This window comes from Furipterus horrens, unplaced genomic scaffold (genome assembly GCF_987537825.1).
Source record: "Furipterus horrens unplaced genomic scaffold, mFurHor1.1.pri manual_scaffold_3, whole genome shotgun sequence".
Taxonomy (NCBI): Eukaryota; Metazoa; Chordata; class Mammalia; order Chiroptera; family Furipteridae; genus Furipterus; species Furipterus horrens.
The window spans coordinates 167,069,510-167,092,028 of NW_028327173.1; the positions used below are offsets into that span (position 1 = coordinate 167,069,510).

The window sequence follows — 22,519 nt, forward strand, 5'->3', positions numbered from 1 at the left end:
GGGTAGCTCAGTTGGTTAGAGCATCGTGCTGATATGCCAAGGTTAAGGGTTTGATCCTTGGTCAGGGCACATATAAAAATCAACCAATGTGCCTTGCCAGGCTGCGGTGAGTGTGAAGATGAGAAGGTGGCTGTCCTCGTCTGTCCCCACTCCTCTCCTGTGTCTGGCATGGAGCAAGGCTCATGTAAAAATAAACGTTTGAGTGAAAATAAAAATAAAAACCAACCAATGAATGCAACAACAAACTGATGTTTCTTTCTTTCTCTCTTTTCCTTCCTATCAATAAAACAAACAAACAAACAAATAAAATGGAGGTGGGGGAGAAGTCATAGTAACAAAAATGTTGAGCCCTGAAGAATGAGAAGCTAAGGAAAATTGTGGGGAAAAATCTGCAGGCAGAAGGAACAGTTAATTATAAAAGCTCTATAGCAGAAATGCATTGGCTGTCTGAGGGACAGAAAAGACAGCGTGGCTAGAATAAGAACTGAGTTTGGAGAAGAAGCACGACCCTGTACTCAGTAGCCTTAGTGGAGGACTTACTGTACCTGCCTTGAGTTTGGAATTTCCTAGTTTACATCTTTCTGTTGTCTGTACAATCTTCTACTTACGAATATCAGAGCAAGAGAATGCTGGAATGGGGTATACAGCACACCCTCTTGCTAGAAAGATGTCAAATGAGTCTGCAAGTACCTTTTTTGGTTTCTGTTGATAAAAAATATTCCTAGATACAATATGGTCTCAGGGCTAATGAAAACCTGATAAGCACACAAGAATAAAACCACTTGAAAGGAAAGACAAGTTCTTTCTACTGACTACAAGGCAAGTCAAAATGAGAACTAACACTGTATCCTAGATTCACAAGAGGAAATAAAACACAACACTCTACTACTCTGAAAATATACACAGGCTTGAAATTTATCCTTTTTCCTTTTAACTGAATGGATTTTACCATTCCTGTGTAAACTTAAAGATCATATAATACAAATCTAGACCTAAGTGAATAAAGCAGAGTCCCAGTTTTCATTGACCAAGGTTTTTCTTCAGCTTTATAGAAATTGAACAGTGTTATGATGTTTTGAGAATACACAGGTTTATATGCATTATAAACTACCTCTCAGTAGTAATTTTATAGATGTTTACATCATAATCTGTTTAATTCAAGTATTACCATGACATTAGATCAAAGTCAATCCATTATGTAAATGAATGTTCATAAAAGTAGCTGCTAAAGCAACTCAGTAGTTGCTAGGAACTCAAGCGGTGTGAAATTACACATCTTACTCCTATTCTCAGTAGCATCTGCTGGCTTTGCTAACCCGAACATGAACACATCACTAAATATGAAGAGCCTTTCATTATCCTAGTCAGGTCCTAAAATTCCAGGATGGCAGCCTTCTATCAGTAAAAATAAATTCATTCTCACATCCCCAAATACAATTCTACACCCAGTGATCTCTGACTAGTGTAGTGATGTTTCCCCGAATTTCTCTACAGGAGATCAATGGTAAGACTTTTTCCATCTTGTTTTGCAGAATCATCAGAAGTAGCAGAGGTAACAAGTAATACTGTAATTATCTTATGCTCCTACACTCTCATTCTCCCAAGGGCCAAAGTCTCCTATAAGAAGTCTTCTTAATAATCCATATCTTCAATGTTTATGAAGAAAAAAAAACCACTTTAGCCTAAAAGGGGACCTCTTCATTCTCCATGCTGATGTCTAACTTCATATATTTGTAAGCTCTTTCATTTTCTCTTCCCCAATCTTCTAGGAGGTGAATTATAAATAAATACCCAATATACCTCCTTCCCAATTTCTTATCTTCAAACTGGTATATTTTGTCATTATTCATCATTTCTCTCATAAATTTATACTTGAAATTTAAAAAATCATATTTTCTTTTTGGGAAATGAAGTTGCATAATTTCTTCCTAAAGTTTTACCTAAATCCTGATGCTGGGACTTCCAGGAAGAAATGCAAGCATAGTATCAGTTGGAAAGCCTCTAAATAGGATGTATATCCTCGCAGATTAAATTTGGATATTATTGCCTTATTAGGGGCAGGGTTTGAATTAAAACAAGACTGTACTCCCTTCTCAAGGTGTGGGGTGCAAGGACATCTAAAGTACCTGGGAGTCTGTTAAAAAGAATTCAGGACTATACCTTAGACCAACTAAATCAGAATCTCCATTTTACTGCTACCTATATGCAGACCTCTCTGCATCATAAAATCTCAGAATTGGTAGAAAATTTAAAAGCCTATAATCATACAGATAAAACTTGAATAACAATTATAACCAATAATGACTATCCCATTCACAAATTCTTTAGTCCTTATAACAGGTCTTCCTTAAAAAAATGTCCCATAAAATTATAAAACTTTTTGTCTTGAAATACACCACAGCTTATTATAGCTGCTCCTATTTTTAGTAAAAACCACTGATATAAACAAGTTCTTACCTAATCTGAGCTCTCCGAAGTTCCCACACCCTATCTTCTTGCCAACCCTGAAGTTGGGTCCCACCATAAGAACCCCAGAGGATGTTGAGGAGCCAGATGGTCGGGAACAGTGTGCACTCCTTTGTGCCATGGGTTTAGTGGTCCGTTGTTTTTCATCCTTCTCTCTACTAGGATGGTCCATGATCCTACACGACAGAGTCTCTCCACAATGAGTAGCCTCAGGCTATATACCTCTCTCTCTTCAATACAAAAGTATGTCCAAATAAAGCATAGTCAGGGAAAGGTAAGAAGTTCTTTTGGCACCATATTTATGTTTCTAATATCTCCAAAGGATGAAAAACCATTGGATCGTTCTTGTAGGACATGTAGTCTGTAGATCTCAAGCATAGGAGGATATTTTGTAACCTAGGTAAAAAACAAGAAAACACAGAGTTAAAATTTTAATTTTAAAACAAATTGAGAAAGTTACCACTAATTAGAATGGCTCTTATCCAAAAATGAGCAAAGTGGATAGCTTCCTAAAATGGATTTTGGTTTTACATCCTCCAACAGTTTAGCCATCTGGACTAGTTATTCATTAGGTAACATAAGCTTAGTAGGCTGTAGATCATGGCAGCTACAGGAACACACAAGAGTTTAATGCAAAATGCTCTCGTCTAGTACTGTACATGTGACTCAAAAGGAAATTATTTGTTGGCATTTTTATCACTGGATACCAGAGAGAAATGGTAGGGTCAAACCTAGTTAAATAAACTGAGGATATTTAAAAGGCATTCCTTTTGAGACTTCGGCCAAGATGGAGGCATAGGTAGACATGCTGCATCTCCCTCCACAACTAAGAAGGAATACAACTATCTCAAAACTAGAGACAACCAGAAGTTCCAGAAAATCGAGCTGCATGGAAGTCCAACAAACAAAGATATAAAGAAGAAATACTCATCCAGACAGGTAGGAGGGGCAGAGCCCAGGTGGAGAGGACATGGTGTGGAGGCAGCAGCGGCAGGCTGGCAGAAAGCACAGTCACACATTATAAAAGTTGGGAGGGCACCTGGGGAGCAATCCCAGCCCCAGACCAAACTGCACAGCTCACGGTTCCAGCACCAGGGAAAATAAAGCCTATTGCTTCTGACAGTGAAAACCAGTGGGGGTTGGGGCAGCAAAAGAAACTGCCGGTCTCTCAGCGAAGTCTGCTTGCTTAGAGGGCCCCCACGGTCCTAGAATGTCTGAAGACCCACCCACTTTGGGAACCACAGCCAGGGCAACAGCTAGAGAGGCCCCAGTCCCATAAGGAAGTGGAAGAAGTGCCTGGAAAATGGTTGAGTGCTGACCAAGTAGCATTGTTCCTTCTCAGTCCCTTCCCCCACATACAATGCCACAACCTGGTGAAATGGGTCTGACGAATACCTAAGGCTCTGCTACTTACAACATAACATTGCGACAGCTCTATCTAAGAAACAAAGGCAAACACAGGAGCCTGTCAAATTGAGGAGACAGAGGTATGGCCCAAAAGAAGAAACAAATCAAGTTTCTAGTGGGAGAACAAAGCAATGAGGAAATAGGCAAGCTAACAGACAAGGAAATAGCCAACCTAACAGACGCAGAGTTCAAAACACTGGTGATAACAATGCTCACAGAATTGACAGATATGCTTTGTATGGCAAACGCATAAGGGAAGAAGTGAAGGTTATGCTAAGTGAAATGAAGGAAAATCCACACAAAACCAATGGTAAAGGAAAAGAACCTGGGGTTCAAATCAATGATTGGAACATAAGGAAGAAAAAAACAGTCAACAAGTACAGAATGAGGTAACAAGAATTGAAAAAAATGAGGAGAGGCTTAGGAACCTCTGGGACAACTTTAAACATGCCAACATCAGAATCACAGGGATGCCAAAGGAGAAGAGGAAGAGCAAGAAACTGAAAACTTATGTGAGAAAATAATTAATTCAAGAAAAAGGTATTACATTTTATGTCCCTAATTTGGTGAAGGATATAGACATAACAAGTCCAGCAAGCACAGAGAACCCAAACAAGCTAGACCCAAAGACAACCACACCAAGACACATTATAATTAAAATTACAAAAGTAAAAGATAAAGAGAATCTTAAAAGCAGCAGGAGAAAAGCAGAGAGTTACCTTCAAAGGGGTGCCTATAAGACTTAAGAAGGAACTGCAGGCAAGAAGGAACTGGCAAGAAATATTCAAAGTGAGGAAAACCAAGGACCTACAACCAAGATATCCAGCAAGGCTATCATTTGGAATGGAAGGGCAGAAGAAGTATTTCCCAGACAAGGTAAAGCTAAAGGAGTTGATCATCACCAAGCCATTATTATATAAAATGTCAAAAAGGACTTAAGAAAAAGATCAAAACTATGAACAGTAAAATGACAACAAACTCACAACTATCAACAAATGAATCTAAAAAATAAAAACAAAATTCAACTAAGCAAACCAGAATAGGAACAGAATGATAGGTATGGGGATCATTTGGAGGGTTATCAGCTGCGAGGGTGGAGGAGAAGAAATGGGGATATGGTGCAGGGATTAAGCAGCATAATCGGTTGGTACAAAATAGACAGGGGGAAGTTAAGAATAACATAGGGAAGGGTGAAGCCAAAGAACTTATATACATGACGCATGGAAATGAATAAGTGGGGTGGGATTGCAGGAGGGAATGGGGGTACTGGGTGGAGTGGAGCAAAGGGAAATGAAATTGGGACAACTGTAAGCATAATGAATAAAATATACTTAAAAAAATAAATAAAAGGTCTTCATTTTAATTTGGACAGAACCTATAATATTACTCACTCTCACCCTCCTCTTACCCCACCATTTATCAAGCACTGAAAGCAATCACATAATCCTAAACAAGTTACTGAATGACGGAGACTACTCCTATAAAGGACTTTCTAAAACCCTAGTGGTACTGAGCAGTCCTAGACTAAAATAAAGCTTTGGGAAACTCAACTTTGGTCTAGTTTTCCTTGTGGACTGAGTACACAAAGGCCAAGTGCCTGAAGCTGATCTTGTGCACAACTTCAACATGAAAATAAAGCTGAGACACAAAAAATCTTAACCCTCATCCCTGTTGGAGTTCTCCAGTGTCCCAAGTCAGGACCAAACCCAAGACAAAAGTTTACAATGAGATACATTTTATGCTATTTTTAATAATCCAGGAGAGTATCCTCAACAAAAAAAATATTCTTATCATTAACACATACTTATGTTTCACTTTCATTGTTTTCCTTAAAACTTTGTAAGAAAGAAGAGAATTAGCCCCTGGCTGCTGTGGCTCAGTGGATTGAGCGTCAGCCTGCGAGCCAAGTGTCGCTGGTTTGATTCCCAGTCAGGGCACATGACTAGATTGCACATCAAGTCCTCAGTTGAGGGCGCGAGTGAGAGGCAACCACACAGTGATGTTTCTCTCCCTCTCTTTCTCCTTTCCCCTCTCTATACAAAAAAATAAACAAATTAATTAATTAATTTTTTAAAAAAGAAGAGAGTTAGACTGCCTGCTTAGTATCATATAAATAATATATAATAAAGCAAAAGTCTCTAGTCTATGAGCTTTTTTCTTTCAAAGTATATTTTATTGATTATGTTGTTACAGTAGTCCCAATATTTTTCCCCCTATGCTCCCATCTGCCCAGTACCCTTCTTCCCTCCAGAAATACCAACCCCCTTAGTTCATGTCCATGGGTCATGCATATAAGTTCTTTGGCTTCACCCTTTCCTATATTATTCTTAACTTCCCCCTATTTTGTACAACCGATTATGCTGCTTAATCCCTGCACCATTTCCCCCATTTCTCCCTCTTCCCCCTCCCAGCTGATAACCCTCCAAATGATCCCCATACCTATGATTCTATTACTATTCTTGTTTGCTTAGTTGGATTTTGTTTTTATTTTTTAGATTCAGTTGTTGATAGTTGTGAGTTTGTTGTCATTTTACTGTTTATAGTTTTGATCTTCTTTTTCTTAAATAAGTCCCTTTAACATTTCATATAATAATGGCTTGGTGATAATGAACTCTCCATCTTGTCTGGAAGTCCGTGAGCTTCTTATGGACGCCTGTGAGCTGACTGTACAAATGTGTACATAATCCAAGAATATGTTTACTTAATTATCGTAGTAAAAATCATTTATTCTCATCTTTTCTGTTTGTTTTCTTTGCATTATTAAAACTGAACAATGACTTTAGGCTCCATACAAGTAATCTTTAACAAAATACATTTCTCTGAATTCAGAAAATATATCTCCATTCATAATGTATATTAAGGGAAAAAAATCAGGGTGATGAGACGAGGTCAGCAATTACTGCATTTCCTACATGACCAACATTAAGAATTTATATTTTTCCCCATTCTTGTTCATATTTCTAATTGTACCTAATATTCTCTGATTATCTTTGTTGTTTACCCAAAGTTCCTCAACCATTATTAGTAAGAAAATGGAAATACAATTTCTCCATATCCTTAGATGCTCTTCTATACTTCACACAAGAAATAGAAATCACATCCACTACTGGAAGAAGTATGGGTTGGCACAACATCATTGGAGGATAATTACACTACTGAACATTTTAAATAAAATTTAGCTGCAATTCTTTTGATTGTTCAGTCCCACTTTGATCAATCCATAAATAAGTAAAGAAATTCATAAAACTTGTGCTGAAATATGTAAGGGAGTCATATCATACAAATAAACCTTATTCCCTTAGAAAAATACATAAAATAGTGAAGCCAATAGTGAAGCCCAATCCCACTTACCATAATAGTCAATAATGGAATGGCCCAGTGTACAGTGAATTGGAGAAACTAATCTTGTTGCCTCATACTACATTCATATGGGCTCTGATTATATGTGACTCCCACAATAAGGAACGTAGAAAAACAAAGTAGATCTAAATGTGCTGATTTTAGAAAGAGAGCCAAATATATTACTAAGTTAAAAAAAATGCCAGAAAAGCTTGATCGAGACTTCCAGCCAAGATGGAGGCCTAGACAGACATGCTACGTCTCCCTCTACAACTAAGAAGGAATACAGCTATCTCAAAACTAAAAACAATCAGAAGTTCCAGAAAATCAAAGTGCATGGAAGTCCATAAAACAAATATATAAATAAGAAATAGTCATTCGGACAGGTAGGAGAGACAGAGCCAGGGTGTAGAGAGGACGCGGTGTGGTGGCGGCAGCAGTGGCAGCAGCGGTGGGTGGGCTGGCAGGAAGCGCAGTCATACGTTTTAAAGTCAGGAGGGACACCTGGGGAGCATTCCCAGCTCCTCACCAGACCTAGCAGCTCATGGTCCCAACACCGGGGAAAATCAAGCTTCATTGTTTCTGACTGTGTAGACCAGTGGGAACTGGGGTAGAGGCAGAAACTGCCGGTCTCAGCAGAGTCCGCTTGTTTAAAGGGCCCCCACGGTCCTAGAACGTCCGCAGACCCACACACTCTGGGAACGATGGCCAGGGCAGCAGCTGGAGAGGTGCCAATTCCATACAGAAGTGGGAGAAGTGCCTGGAAAGGGGACGAGTGCTGAGCAGGTGGCATTGTTCTCTCTCGGACCCCTCCCCCCTACACAATGTGGTGAAACAGGTCACCCTGTACTGAGGAATACCTAAGGCTTCACCCCTTACAATGTAACAGGAGTGACAACTCTACCTGTGACAAAGAGGGAAACAAACACAGGAGCCTGTCAGAATGAGGAGACAGAGAAATATGGACCAAAAAGGGAACGGATCAGGTTTCCAGTGGGAGAAGTAAGCGACAAGGAGATAAGACAACCTAACAGATGCAGAATTCAAAACACTAGTGATAAAGATGCTCACAGGCTTGACAGATATGCTTGAGTACAGCAAACCCATAAGAGAAGAAGTGAAGGCTATGCTAAGTGAAACGAAAGAAAATCCACACAAAACCAATGGTGAAGGGAAGGAAACCGGTGTTCAAATCAATGATTTGGGACATAAGGAAGAAAAAACCAGTCAACCAGTACAGGATGAGGAAACAAGAATTTTAAGAAATGAGGAAAACTTTCCAAATTTTGTGAAGGAGATGGACATACAGGTCTGGGAAGCACGGAGGATCCCGGGTGAGGTGGACCCAGAGGGGACCACACCAGGACACATCATGATTGAGATGCCAAAGGTGAAAGATAAAGAGAGAGTCTTGGGGGCAGCAAGAGAGAGGTGAAGAGTTGCCTACAGGGGGGTGCCTATAGGACTATCAGCTGATTTCTCAGAGGACACTTTGCAGGCCGCAAGGGGCTGGCAAGCAGTATTCAATGTGATGAAAGGCATCCTGCAACCAGGACTACTCTATCCAGCAAGGCTATCATTTGGAATGGAAGGGGAGATGAAGTGCTTCCCAGACAAGGTGAAGCTAAAGGAGTTAGTTCATCATCACCAAGCCATTATTACATGAAATGTCAAAGGGACTTACTTAGAAAAATAAGATCAAAACTATGATCACTAAAATGACAACTCACAACTATCAACAACTGAATCTAAGAAAATAAAAACAAAATCCAACTAAGCAAACCAGAATAGGAACAGAATCATAGGTATGGGGATCATTTGGAGGGTTATCAGTTAGGAGAGGGTGGGGGAGGGGGAGAAATGGGGATATGGTGCAGGAACTAAGAAGCATAATTGGTAGGTACAAAATAGACAGGGGAAAGTTAAGAATAATATAGGGAAGGGTGAAGCCAAAGAACTTATATGCATGACCCACGGACATGAACTAAGGGGGGGTGGGATTGCTGGAGGGAAGGGGGTACTGAGCAGAGGGGAGCAAAGGGGTAAAAAATTGGAACTACTGTAACAACATAATCAATAAAATATACTTTAAAAAATGCCTGTGCTCAATAATATGTGTAGTATGATTCCACTTCAGAAAATTAACATTCAAAAACCTTTTGCAATCTCGTGTGGATATAGTTTGCATGTACTTATAAAGAAGTCCAATAGAATACATAAGAAATTGAACATCAGTTAATATCTGAGAAACTGAATTAAAGGGCAAGAATGAAACTTCAAATGTCTATTTTACAGTTCTGCATAACTAATTTTAAGTAATCATGTAAACTTTAGTTATTAACATTTTTATCTTGTCAGTTAACAGAAACAAACAAAAAAAAAAAAGATAAAAATTTCCTTAATTTTCTAACATCAAACCAGCAAAACATGCTTGCAAAGATTCACATTTCTGTCTCATGTAGAAAAGGTGGCTCTCCTGCTCAAAGCAAATCATTTATAAACTTCACTGTACTACCTGTATAACTTTATCCTCTTCCTCTCTGCAACCCTGGCAGATGTCCCAACAGGGAATCAAACCAGCGACCTTTCCCTCTGCAGGATTATACCAAACCACACCAGTCAGGTGAGAACTATTTATCCAAATTTTCAGCCATTAGACTTTGTGCTTACTTGTTGCTACCTCATAAAATGTCACATTTGATATTTCTGTCAAATTATATATACCGTTCCAAATACTACAAAAGTGTGTCTACTGTCAAAGGATAAAAAGCAGGCATCCTTGAAAATATTAAGAAGTATACAATAAGTTTTTTCAAAAATGTTCTGAGAGGCACTTTTAGAATAACTGGCCTCTTGAAGTCATTATTTTAAGAAGGGAATAGTTGTTTGAATCTTAAATTACGTTTGTTTCAAAGTTGGCTTGATTTATTAGGTTTATCTCTTTGTATTTATGTTACAGACATAAAATGCAATACCTTTCTCTTGAATAAATTAAAATCATAAGGCTTCCAGTCAAGTTCGTGGAATAGGTCAACATGGCTCACCTCCCCACACAACCATATTAAAATTACAACTAAACTACAGAGCAACCATCTCTCAGAACCATCACAAATTGAGTTGAATGGAAGTCTGAAAACTATGGAATTAAAAGTAACTACATCCATCCAAACTGGCAGGAGGGGCAGAGATGCAGAATGGTCTGGTCCCACATACACGTGTGGTGTATAAAATTCGTCAGGGATATCCTGGGAACAAGGAGATCCAGCCTGACACCAGGGCCCCCAACCCACGGTTCCAGCACCAGGAAGATAAGTCCCCTAACTTTTGGCTGCAAAAACCAGCAGGATTGAGTCAGTGGAAGACACTTCTGCAGTCCCAAGCAGTTTCTCTTAAACAATCTGTACACAAACTAACACACAGTAGTTGCTCAACAAATTTATGATGAATGAATGAATGAATAATTCAATATATACATTTAAAAAATAATTTTTCAAGACAAAGAGGTTAAAAAATAATTGACAGATATAACTAGAAAATATCTGTAACCAATTAAAACATAACCGTTAAGAAAGTTTTATTTACACGTTATTGAAGGTACATAACTGACTTCAGTCCTATAGAAAATCATCTAATCAAGTAATCCAAAACTTTTAATTGGCAAGATTATCAACAATATTTAGAAATTAGACTTTCTGGACAAAATTAAAATTTTCATATATATGTTATACATTTGCTTTGCCCCAGATTATGGAAACACATGCTTATTAGCAAAAACAATCAGATATCACAGAAATATATGTCAAAAATACTTAAAAGTAAAACCTCACCACCAAAGAAGACTGCTGCTAAATTTTTTCCCAACCATATATTAACTTTTTTGTTTGTTGTGATGTATATATGTAAACTATACATAACATTAATATTTATCATTTTAACTATATATAGGATTGGTGAAAAAAATATTTCTTTTCTGTAAAATAAAAGACATTTTTCATATTCACCAATAATTTTATTGATTTGGATATTATGAGTATTGTCAGCTGTCTCCCACATGGTATAATAATGATTGTTCTCAATTAATGTCTCAATTTGATTGCTATCAACTTCAACTGGTCTACCCAATCATGGAACATCATCCAGCAAGAAATCTCCAGCATGAAACTTCGAAAGTCACTTTTGACACGTTTCATCAGTCACAGCACCTCCTCCCTACACTGCACTAATCTTTTTTTTTTTTTTTGCATTTCAGTTGTGGTTTTACCTTTCTTGAACTACTAAAGCATAATACGCTGAAAATGCTGCATATTTCCTTTCATCTTCAATATTGAAATGGCTATACAAAAATTCACCAATTTTTATAATTTTTTAAAAAACACATGCTGATGTGACAGCTGTCAATATACAATCTAACACAATTGTTTCAAATGAAGTTATAAAGAAACTAAGTGCTACTACAGCCATCTTACAGAAAAAAAACAAACATACATTTTGGCCAACCCAATATAATTCATTGGCATTAAATTTATTCACAATGTTGTGTTGTCATCACCACTACCTAAATTCAAAACTTTTCCTCACTCTCATCATAAACTTTTTTTTTTTTTTAAAGATCAGTTATTTAATTGGGTTTTTCAAAAGCTTAGAACTTCATCTTGTGAGGATAAAGCCTGTTTGTGAGAGCGAACAAACAGTGGAGTTAGCCCTGCAGCTGAGGAACAGCTTTGATGTTTGGCAGAATTTGGGAATCCACGGCTCTCTGATCAATCTTGCGCTGCTCTGTAATCTCATATTTCTTCTAGGTGTTGAAAATCTCCCCCTCCTGGTGTCTGGGCTTGCACAGCTGCTGCTTCTTGAAGTAGGCATCAGTGAGGTGTTTCGGGATTTTCACACCGCTGATACCAATTTTGGTGGAGGTGGCGATGACAATCTTCTGGTGTGTTCTACGCAGAGGAACTCGATTAAGGGCCAGAGGTCCAGTCACAAGTAGCAAGCCACTGCTCAGCTGCTTCAGGAAAACCACCCTCTTGCCCCGGTGGCGCCCGGTGAGGATGATGAGAATGGTCCCGGGAGTGATGCTGGCCCGCAGTTTCCTCACGTGCAGACTGAAGGGTTTCTTGCGGTGGCTCAATAGCTTCCGAGGCACATCTTCAGTGGGGTAGTATCGAGGCATTTTGCGAAGTTTAACCGCTCGGGTACCACCGTTCTTGTCGCTGCCAACTGGTTTTGTGACAGCAAGAACCTTCTCCTTTTTCTTTTCAATCCTGGATTTAGCTGCTGAATACTTCCTCTTGTACATGGCCTTTCGGGAATACATCGCTGACTGGGAATACCTGCCAATTCCTCGGACGAGGACAGGATTTCGGCTGCAGTGCTGTTACAGAAACAGGGGAGTCCAAAAACAAACCCCAGAGTTTGCGACTGGGAGATAGGGAGCAGGAAGCAGCTTTCAGGATGCCCTTGCATGCCTGGAGCTAGTGGCTGGATACATTGTTGCAAAGATCCGCTTTACTTCCAAGACTCAGGAAGATATGAGGATCTTGGACTATCGGCTGGTACAGAAGAAGCAGACAGAGCCTACGTAGGGTTCTGTGAATGGTCAGAACTCTTTGCAACACCCACTGCGTGAGAGGACGCAGGGGGAGAGAGGAGGCAGGGAGGGAGAGAAGCAGCTGTGGACATTTTGGGCTGGCTCTGGCTCTAGGAGGCTCTCTCTCTCAGGCTTTCTGTGGCCCTCACGCCCTCACTCTCTGGCTCTTGTGGGCTCCCTCCATCTGGCTTGGAGAAGGGATCTCCAGGCTGCTTTAAGAAAAGGCTCTTGCCAGGCTGCTTTGAGGAGAGGAGATCCACACGGTTTGCAGGAAGAAGGCAGTTTACAAGGAGGCTGAGAATCCAGGCGGTTCTGCATTGAGAGCTGGAGGGCACCACAGCACAGAAAGGACCTCCCCAATCAGAACTGAGTGACTGGCAGCTGCTGGTAAAGCTGAACTGTGCCTAGGAAGTAGGGAAACGGTGTTTCTGACTTTCCTAAGACTGGCCAGGTCTGGGAGGGGGAGGCAGGACTTTGTGTAAATAAACAATTCTTTTTCTTTTCACCAAACTCTGGTATTCAGAGTTATGATTCTGACGGCGGGCAATCGGACCCCTAACTAAACAGCCCGTGGGTTCTGTTTCAATTGGAGCAGCCCAGAGGTTCTGTTACAGTGGGGCTTCCCCTTTTTAGGTGTCTTGGCCTTGGGGTCACCCTTCTTAACCTTGCCGCCTGCATCAGCCTTCTTGGCTTCAGGTTTCTTCTCCTTAGTATCCAGCTTCTCAGTTTTTTCACCCGCCATCTTGCAAGATGGGAGAAAGAACTCCTCATCATAAACTCTTAAATAGTTTTCTCCCTCCCCATAGTCCCTTGTAACCTCTATTCTATTTTGTCTCTATGAATTTGCCTATTCTAAGTACCTCATATAAGTGGAATCACATTTGTCCTTTTGCACTGACTTATTTCACTAAGTATAACATTTTCTAGGTCCATCCATGTTAAAGCATGTGTCAAAATTTCCTTTTTAAAGCTGAATAATATTCTACTGTATGCATATACCACATTTTGTTTATCCATTCATCTGTCAATGGACACTTGGCTTACTTGCACCTTTGGCTACTATAAATAATGTTGCTGTGAATATTAATGTGTAAATACCTCTTCAAGACTGATCTCAATTCTTTTTAATATATACCTAGGAGTAGAATTGCTGGGTCATATGGAAGTTCTATGTTTAACTTTAGAGACATTACCAAACTGATTTTCACAACAGGTGCACCATTTTATTTTTTAATTTATTTTTAGGTTCTTTTAAATCCTCACCTGAGTATATGCCTTTTAAAAAAATTGATTTTAGAGTGAGAGGAAGGGAAAGAGAGAGAAGAGAGAAACACTGATTGGTAGCCTCATGTATGTACCCCTGACCGGGGATTGAACTTGCAATGACCAGGAATCAAACCAGTGACCTTTCAGTTTGTGGGACAATGCCCAACCCACTGAGCCCCACCAGTAAAGGCTAATTATTGTATTTTTGGTTTCTTCATTCTGATTATTTTGGACAATCTCTTATTACTGAGTCATACTTTCAATTCTCCCATTTGTTTCTTCAGATATATTAAGCACATTTATTCATTTTAAATTTTATTTTTCAATTATAGTTTAAAGTCAGTAGCACACTTATTTTTATGCTCAGTGTCCAGTAATGACAATACCTGAAGTTTCTGTGGCTCTGGTTTTGGTGTTTGTTTTGCTCGTGGTAACCTATTTCCTCGTGTGCTTTACGTTTTTTTACAGGGAGTTCATGCTCTCTGGAATATTATCTTTGGTAATTCTGTAAAGCCTTTAAGAGGACGTTCCTCCAGAAAAGATTTGAATTCACTTCTGTATTTGCCTGGGCACAATAACAAGCTATAACTACTCAAAACAAGTTTCAGCTTAGAGATTTTATTTGAAACACAAAGATAGTAGACTCCCCAAACTTTATGCAGCATGTTTACAATTATAAATATTCTGGAAAAATTTTTTCCCTCCATTCATGGCCAAGGCTCAGAAGGGTAAGTTTTTGGACTGTCTCACTTTGCTAGGGCGATTCTTTTTCTCCTGCTTCTTCCTTTTCCAGTGGGTATAAAACCTTTTGAGTTCTGATTTTAGGAAGGTGGATCTCTGGCCTGACTCTCTAAAATGCATGGCTTCTACTCTTTGTCTCCTGAGTCCCATGTGCACCACTTAAAAACAAAAATAAAAGTCATCTGTAACCAGCAGTGCCCTTAGGGCAGCAGTCATTAGGTGCTTGCAGACCTTTCTGAATTTGATTTCTCGTTTTTTCACCCTACTCTTTTGCCAGCTCAGGGTGTTTTATTAACTTTTTTTTTTTTTTTTAAATAATAGCCCTCGTTGGTGTGGCTCAGTGGATTGCATGCTGACCTGCCAACCAAAGGGTCACTGGTTTGATTCCCAGCCAGGGCACATGCCTGGGTTGCAGGCCAGGTCCCCAGCTGGGGGCAAACAAGAGGCAATCACACATTGATGTTTCTCTCCCTCTCTTTCTCCCTCCCTTCCCCTCTCTCTAAAAATAAATAAATATTTAAAAAATAAAATAAAATAAATCCAGCCCTGACTGGTGTGGCTCAGTGGGTTGGGCAACATCCCATGGAGCAAAAGGTCACAGGTTCAATTCCCAGTCAGGACACATGCTTCAGCTGTGGGCCAGGTCCCAGGTTGGGAACGTGTGAGAGGCAACCAAGTGATGTTTCTCTCACACATCGATGTTTCTCTCCCTCTTCCTCCTTCCCTTTCCCTCTCTCTAAAAATAAATAAATAAAAATTCCATAAATAAATAAATAAATAGATAGATAGATAGATTGTTTTTAGGTAGTATTTAATAGTAGAAATACTTTTCTTTTAAAGATAGGTTTCCATATCACTGGAAATGAAGTAAAGGTAGACACCTATTCTTAACTGATAATAAATGTAAGATTGTGTTACATAAAAGGTTCTAAAATTATACCTTCCTTGTACATTTCATTTCCTTATTCTTCTCCTCCTTCAGCCCTGCAAAGTTCCTTATTAAGGAGTGTCCTTTATCAAATAACTATAAGAAGTACAGCTGACCCTTTGAACAACATGGATTTGAACTGCGTGAGTCTACATATATGTAAATATTTTTCAATAAATATTGAATATATATTTCTCTTATGTGAATATTCTTTTCTCTAGCTTACTTTATGTAAGAATACAGCATGTAATACATATAACACATAGGTGGTCATCAACCGTTTATATTACTGATAAGGCTTCTGGTCAACAGTAAGCTATTAAGTCATATTTTGGGGGAAACATAATTATATTATACATGGATTTTCAACTGCAGGGGTGGGGAATGGGGGTGTGTCAGTGCCCCTAACCACTGCATTGTTCAAGGGTCAACAGTTTTACTTTCCAGTCTTTGCCATCAATTTCTAAAACATTCAAATTTTCCCCAATATTCCAATTTTTAAAATATGGCTTTATAGACTATAAATATATATTAAGATAGTATTATCAAATAATAATAAGTAAGCATATTTATAAACAAACAAGTACAAATAAGAATGAAAAATAAAAACAATTAAATTGTTTTTTATTTATTTCATTTTAGAAAGAGGGGGAGGAAGAAAGAGAGGGACAGAAACATCTATATATGAGAGAATCATTGATTGGTTGCCTCTTGCACGCCCCTAACTAGGGACCCTGCCAGCAACGCATGTATGTGCCCTCACTGGGAATGGAATCGCTGACCTTAGGTTTGCGGGACAATGCCCAGCCCACTGAGCCACACGAGTCAGGGCGAAAAATAAAAAGAATTTATGTTAGCATGATGAAATTCTCCTTTTCTTTTCATTTTTAATTATTTTCATTATATTACTTATGCAATAAAGTAAATTCCACCACCATTTTAAACTGGCTAGCTTCCCTTCTACACACTTGATTGAAAAATTATTCATACAAATATGCTTCTTGTCCTGGCTGGTGTGGCTCAGTGGATTGAGTACTGGCCTGCAAACCAAAGGGTTGCCAGTTCACCTCCCAGTCAGGGCACATGCCTGGGTTATGGGCAAGGTCCTCAGTTGGGGGTGCGCAAGAGGCAACCACAGATTGATGCTTCTCTCCCGCCCTTCCCCTCTTTCTAAAAATAAATAAAATCTTTTTTTTAAAAATATGCTTCTTAATTCAACCTTATTGGTTATTCTCTCATGTAATTGTTTTAGGATGCTGACAAATTTCTATGGATAGCCTAACTTAAACAGTACTATAAAGTCTATCATGATGCAGTTTTTATCTCAACACTATATAAAGACATCCACCTCTTGCGGCTGCCAAAAATCAGCCACAAGTGTATTTTATAATAAAAACCAATGCAGTCCCAATATCACAATCTGCCAATAAAGGAAATCAGGCTGAAATCACTAACTGGTAAATTATTATTATATCAATGTACCTCCTCTGTAAAGAAGGAAGTTAGGATGGTTTCACATCTCTAGGGTGGGGAAAACAAACGAACTTACAAAAAATTCAACAGTAAAGCAATGGACAGAATCTGGGGCAATAGTAACCTCTGCTTATGCCTCAATTTCCTTATTGGTAAAATAAGAATGACTACTAAGGAAAAACAACAAAACTGAACAAAGATGTGGGGCAGCCCACCAAGAGTATTCTTTCCCCTCATCCCTGTCCTTCCTATAAACAGCTTCAAAGCAGAAGGAGGAAGTATACAGGTAAGGAAAGTGAACAGACAAAAGACAACCATAAACTACAGAGGGCCCTTTCCTCATATCCACGCAGAGGGCCAAGGAGTTTGCAGTTTCTCCTGATCTTCTTGCACCTCCACACCAAACAAACAGAATCCTGAGAAGAACTTGAATTTGTTCTGGCTTATTTGATAGTTTATATTTATTACAATGCAAACAGACCTAGAATTTTCTCCTTTCCTTCCTGTGACTCCATACTGAATTCACAAGAATCCATTAAGTCTCTGGCCTATGTGTATAGTAATAGTCTCTGACTGGCAAATAGGCCCTTAGCCTCTCAACTGAAAACCTAGTGAATACACTAAAAAGATGTCTAAGAGAAGCAGAGAAGGAAATAGCCTCCCACCACCTCACAAGAGAAGAATTACTGCTCTGTATTTAAAACCATTACACTAAAGTAAGAGACACACATATCCGTTTCATTTTGAAATATTAAAAGCAATGAGTAAGAAGGGTGTTTCTTTTTTAAAGCCAAGAACAGCACAATGGAAAAAGAAACAATTGTAAGCCCACTACAAAGAAGAAGGGAAAAAACCACCCTGAAGTCCGTATTTTAGCATTGCTTTGTGAAACATTAATTAAAACAAACCCTTCTTCAGTAGCTTGCTCAGAAGTCAAATGTACACACGCCCACAGGATTCCCATGAACTAGGGCCCAATTCAATTATCAAGACACTGTAGTGAAACACATAATTTTGCACATTTGGCTTCATAAAAGTCCGTGTCTAAAACAATGCTTTGTAATTCTAGGAAAGAAAACTCCTGTTACTCAAAAGATAACTCTTTTCCTTTTATACCACTTCTTAATAATCATAAATCAGTTACATGAACTTTTCACTCTTAAAGACTAAATGACAATATCTGGTATTTACAAAATTCCTAGGAAAAATGTGACATTACAATAATGAAAAACTTCCTTTTAATGAATATTCCAAGAATAAAATCATTAGTATATTAATCTTCAGATTAATTATTTTCTCTTCCCCAACTACCATTCATTCCTACCTAACCATTTTGCTCCTTTCCATAATTAACCTTTACCTTGTCAAACCTCCTAATCCACTCATGCCTCTACCAACCAAAACTCTGTCTAACCAAATACTTCTAAAAAATGTATATGGGGGTAAATATGTCAAATTGTACCTGTGTATAGATGTAAATATCTTTAAGTGTAATAATCCCTTATTAGTCAAATCATTATAATGTTATCTCCTGAATAGATGAATTTACTAAATTGAACTTTAAACTTTTAAACCCTAACACTAAGATATACATATTTTATACTTAAATAAAAGCCACTGTAAAAGTAACTTAAACAATGGTCCTAATCAATACAATAAGAAAAAGGAATGAGATCTAACTATTTAAAAGGAAGAGATAATTTTAGAGTATATTCTCACACATGGACTCTTAGTCAGCCAAATACATAATATTATGTGAATTTAACTTCTGATGACTGAGAACAACCAGCGTATATTCCTATGAAAAATTATGTCATTTAGCCCTAAAGAGTGTATAATTTCAAATGTTACCATACTAAATGGCTTCAGCTTACAAATTTTTTATAGTAGCTTTAAAACTGTATTTTTTTCTTATATATCAAGTCACTTCTTATAGCTGGTATGTTCAGCTCTAGCAGCACCTTCCTTCCTTGATTTGTAGTCTTCCTTCTTTAACTTGCTATAAGCTATAACCAAACCTGTTAGTAACATTATGTGACAGTAAAGGCAGGTGACTATGCTCCTGGAAGCTTTAGAAGTAAACTCTTAAGTCCAAGAGTTTTATTTAGGACTCGGACTTTTACTTATTTTTTAACATATATTTTTTATTTATAATTTTTTATTGGGGTGACATTAGTTAATAAAATTATATAGGTTTCATGTGTACAATTCTATAATACATCATCTGTATATTGTATTATGTGTTTACCCCTCAAGCCAAGTCTCTTTCCATCACCATTTATGCCCTCTATAGCCTCTTCTACCACTCCCCTCCCCTTTCCTTCTGGTAATTGCCATCCTGTTGTCTGTTTCTATGAGGAGTTTTTTTGTTGTTGTTTGGTTTTTTTCCTTAATCCCTTCACCTTTTTCAGTCAGCCCCACAACTCCCCTCCCCTCTGACAGCTGTCAGTCTGTTCTCTATCCACGAGGATTCAGACTTTTAGAAAATAAACTTCCTAGCCTATACCTGAGTTTGCAGCTGTGCATATGCGATGTTTCTAGGGAAATAAAACTACAAGAGTTGCTATGGGTGTAAAACTGTAACTAAATAAAGGTTACTTCATTTCCTAATTAGGGCAAAGAGAGCAGATCCAGGATATGTGATTTGTGTGCTGAAAATGATCAATTTATAAGAAATTGCCTTACACTTTAGAAAGGGTAAATTAGTTTCAAGATCAGCCCAACAGTCTTTCTTAACTAATAAATTATAATAATTTTAAAAATATTAGAGAAAAATGCTATTTTATGTATTCAAATACAAGCAATAAACCAAGTTAATAAAAAATAATTTCTAATTAGGAGTCTACTGACATCCTTAATACAAATAAACAGGAAGAGTCTATAATTATAATATCAAATACAAACTCCTCTGAAGCAATTTGCTCTTTGTTAGGTGAGCCATTGCCTATATTATTCTCATTCCACCAATAATTTTCTTAGCAAACCATCTTTTCCATAGATGATTTTCAGACAAGGGTGGAGATGATTCTTAGTAGCCATAACACTACATCCTTCAGGGCCACATAATAGTCACACATCAAAACTCATGGTGGACTCATCAGCAGACTCTATCAAGTCTTACACATATGACAATGCAAACTAGAAAAAGCAGATCCTTTGCAAATTTCATTGCCATTTAACATGTCAGGAATTAATACAATCTGATGTGGCTCAAACTGTACAAATTTATTTTTACATAAATTTTATTTAACTTTACTTTCTTAAGTTACTTGCCAGATGTATATGATATCCAAAGGACTCAAAAGCACTGTGTTGTATTATACATACAAAATACATATTAAAAATATTATATAAAAATATCATTTTAAATCTTAACATTGGTAAAGCTGAAAGAAAAACATGGAGGCTAAATGTTAGCCAATTCCAGGGAAATACAATCACATGCCTTGCTAAGAGGACTATATCACCTCTCTGAGACACTCCCCAGTAAAATATTCAGTAATTGAGCCTTAAGGAATAAATAGTAATGTTCATCTATTATACTGTAAGGAAATAAGTTTCCTAAAAATGTAGTCAAAATGTTTATTCAGGATTTTAATAGCAGCAACTATCTAAAATAACTAAAAAACCAACAACAGAGGTGTAATTAAATAATTTTCCTGACTTCCAGCCAAGATGCAGGCCTAGACAGACACACTGCAGCTCCCTCCACAACTAAGAAGGAATACAACTACCTCAAAACTAGAGACAACCAGAAGTTCCAGAAAACTGAGCTGCATGAAAGTCCAGCAAAGATATAAAGAAGAAATACTCATCCAGACTAAACTTCCGGCCAAGATGGAGGCCTAGACTGACACACTCCATCACCCTCCACACTTAAGAAGGAATACAACTACTGCAAAACAATAAATAACCAGAAGTTCCAGAAAACAAAGGTAAATGGAAGTCCAACGTATGAAGTTATAAAGAAGTGGTGCTCGTCTGACAGGTAGGAGGGGTGAAACTGGGGTGGAGACGGCAAGCTGTGCTGGCGGCCGCAGCTGCAGGGACGGCAGCGGGACAGCGGTAAGCACAGACACCCGTTTTTACGGGGAGGTGAGAAGCGCCTGAGGAGCACCCTTGGCTAAAGACCAAACCTGTCAGCTCGTGATTCCAATGCCAGGGAAGGCACACCCCCATTGCCTTGGACTGTGAGGGCCAGACGGGGTGAGGATGGAGGAGGAGGCTCCCTGTCTTTCAGGGGAGAGTGGACGGCAGTAATCCATCCTGGACCCTCACCCCCACACAAAGTGCCACAGTGTGGTGAGAAGGGTCACCGGGTTGTGACGAGTGCACAGGGCTCCACCCCCAATAGCATAGGAGGTATGACAGCCCTGCCCAGGAAGCAAAGGTAAACACAAAACTGTCAGGATGGCACAGATCATGATAGAGATCCCAGTGACGCAGCTGACCAGACAGCAAATATCTAATCTAACTAAGCAACAAATAGGAAATCTTTCTGAGGCACAGTTCAGAGCTTTCGTTAATGAATGCTTACAGACTTGACAGCAGATCTTAAAAAAGAAGGAAGGCTAGTCCTGCTGAAATGAATGAAAACACATATGAAACTAGTGGTGAGGGAAAGAAAACCAGGAATCAAATCAATAAATTGGAACATAGGGAAGGAACAAACAGTCAACCAGTGCAGAAAGAGGAAAGAAAAAGTGAGGAACATGAGGGGAGGCTCAGAAACCTATGGGACAGCTATAAGCAGGCCAACATCCGAATCATAGGGCTGCCAGAAGGTGAAGAACTAGAAATTGAAAAATTATGTGAAAAAATAATGAAGCAGAACTTCCCTAACTTGGGGAAGAAAATAGACTTACAGGTCCACGAAGCACAGAGAGTTCCAGATAAACTGGACCCAGGAAGAACCACACCAAGACACATTATAATCAAAATGTCAAAAGTTAAGGATAAAGAGACAATCTTAAAAGCAGCAAGAGAGAAGAACAGACTTTATGTACAAAGGGGTCCCAATAAGACTATCAGCTGATTTCTCAAAAGAAACTCTGTAGGCAAGAAGGGACTGGCAAGAAATATTCAAAGTAATGAAAGGCAAAACCTACAACCACGATTACTCTATCCAGTGAAGCTGTCATTCAGAATAGAAGGGCAGAGGAAGTGCTTTCAGGACAAAGTAAAACTGAAGGAGTTCATCAGATCCAAACCACTATTATATGAAATGTTAAAGGGACTTGTTTAGGAGAAAGAGGATCAAAACTATGAACATTAAAATGAAAACTGTATCACAACAACCAACAACAGAAGCT

General features: G+C 38.5%; 1 protein-coding gene and 1 pseudogene across 1 annotated transcript in view; both read right to left on the minus strand.

Moving 5' to 3' along the window:
• Positions 1-22,519, minus strand: part of CSNK1G1 (casein kinase 1 gamma 1) — a 130,288-nt gene that overhangs the window by 85,483 nt on the left and 22,286 nt on the right. Inside the window, exon 2 of the mRNA XM_090270753.1 lies at positions 2,458-2,862. Within this exon, the coding sequence (XP_090126879.1) occupies positions 2,458-2,638 (181 nt within the window). The 5' untranslated portion in view covers positions 2,639-2,862. The remainder of the gene's footprint in view (positions 1-2,457; positions 2,863-22,519) is intronic.
• LOC150016622 (large ribosomal subunit protein eL6-like) lies at positions 11,852-13,541 on the minus strand (annotated as a pseudogene).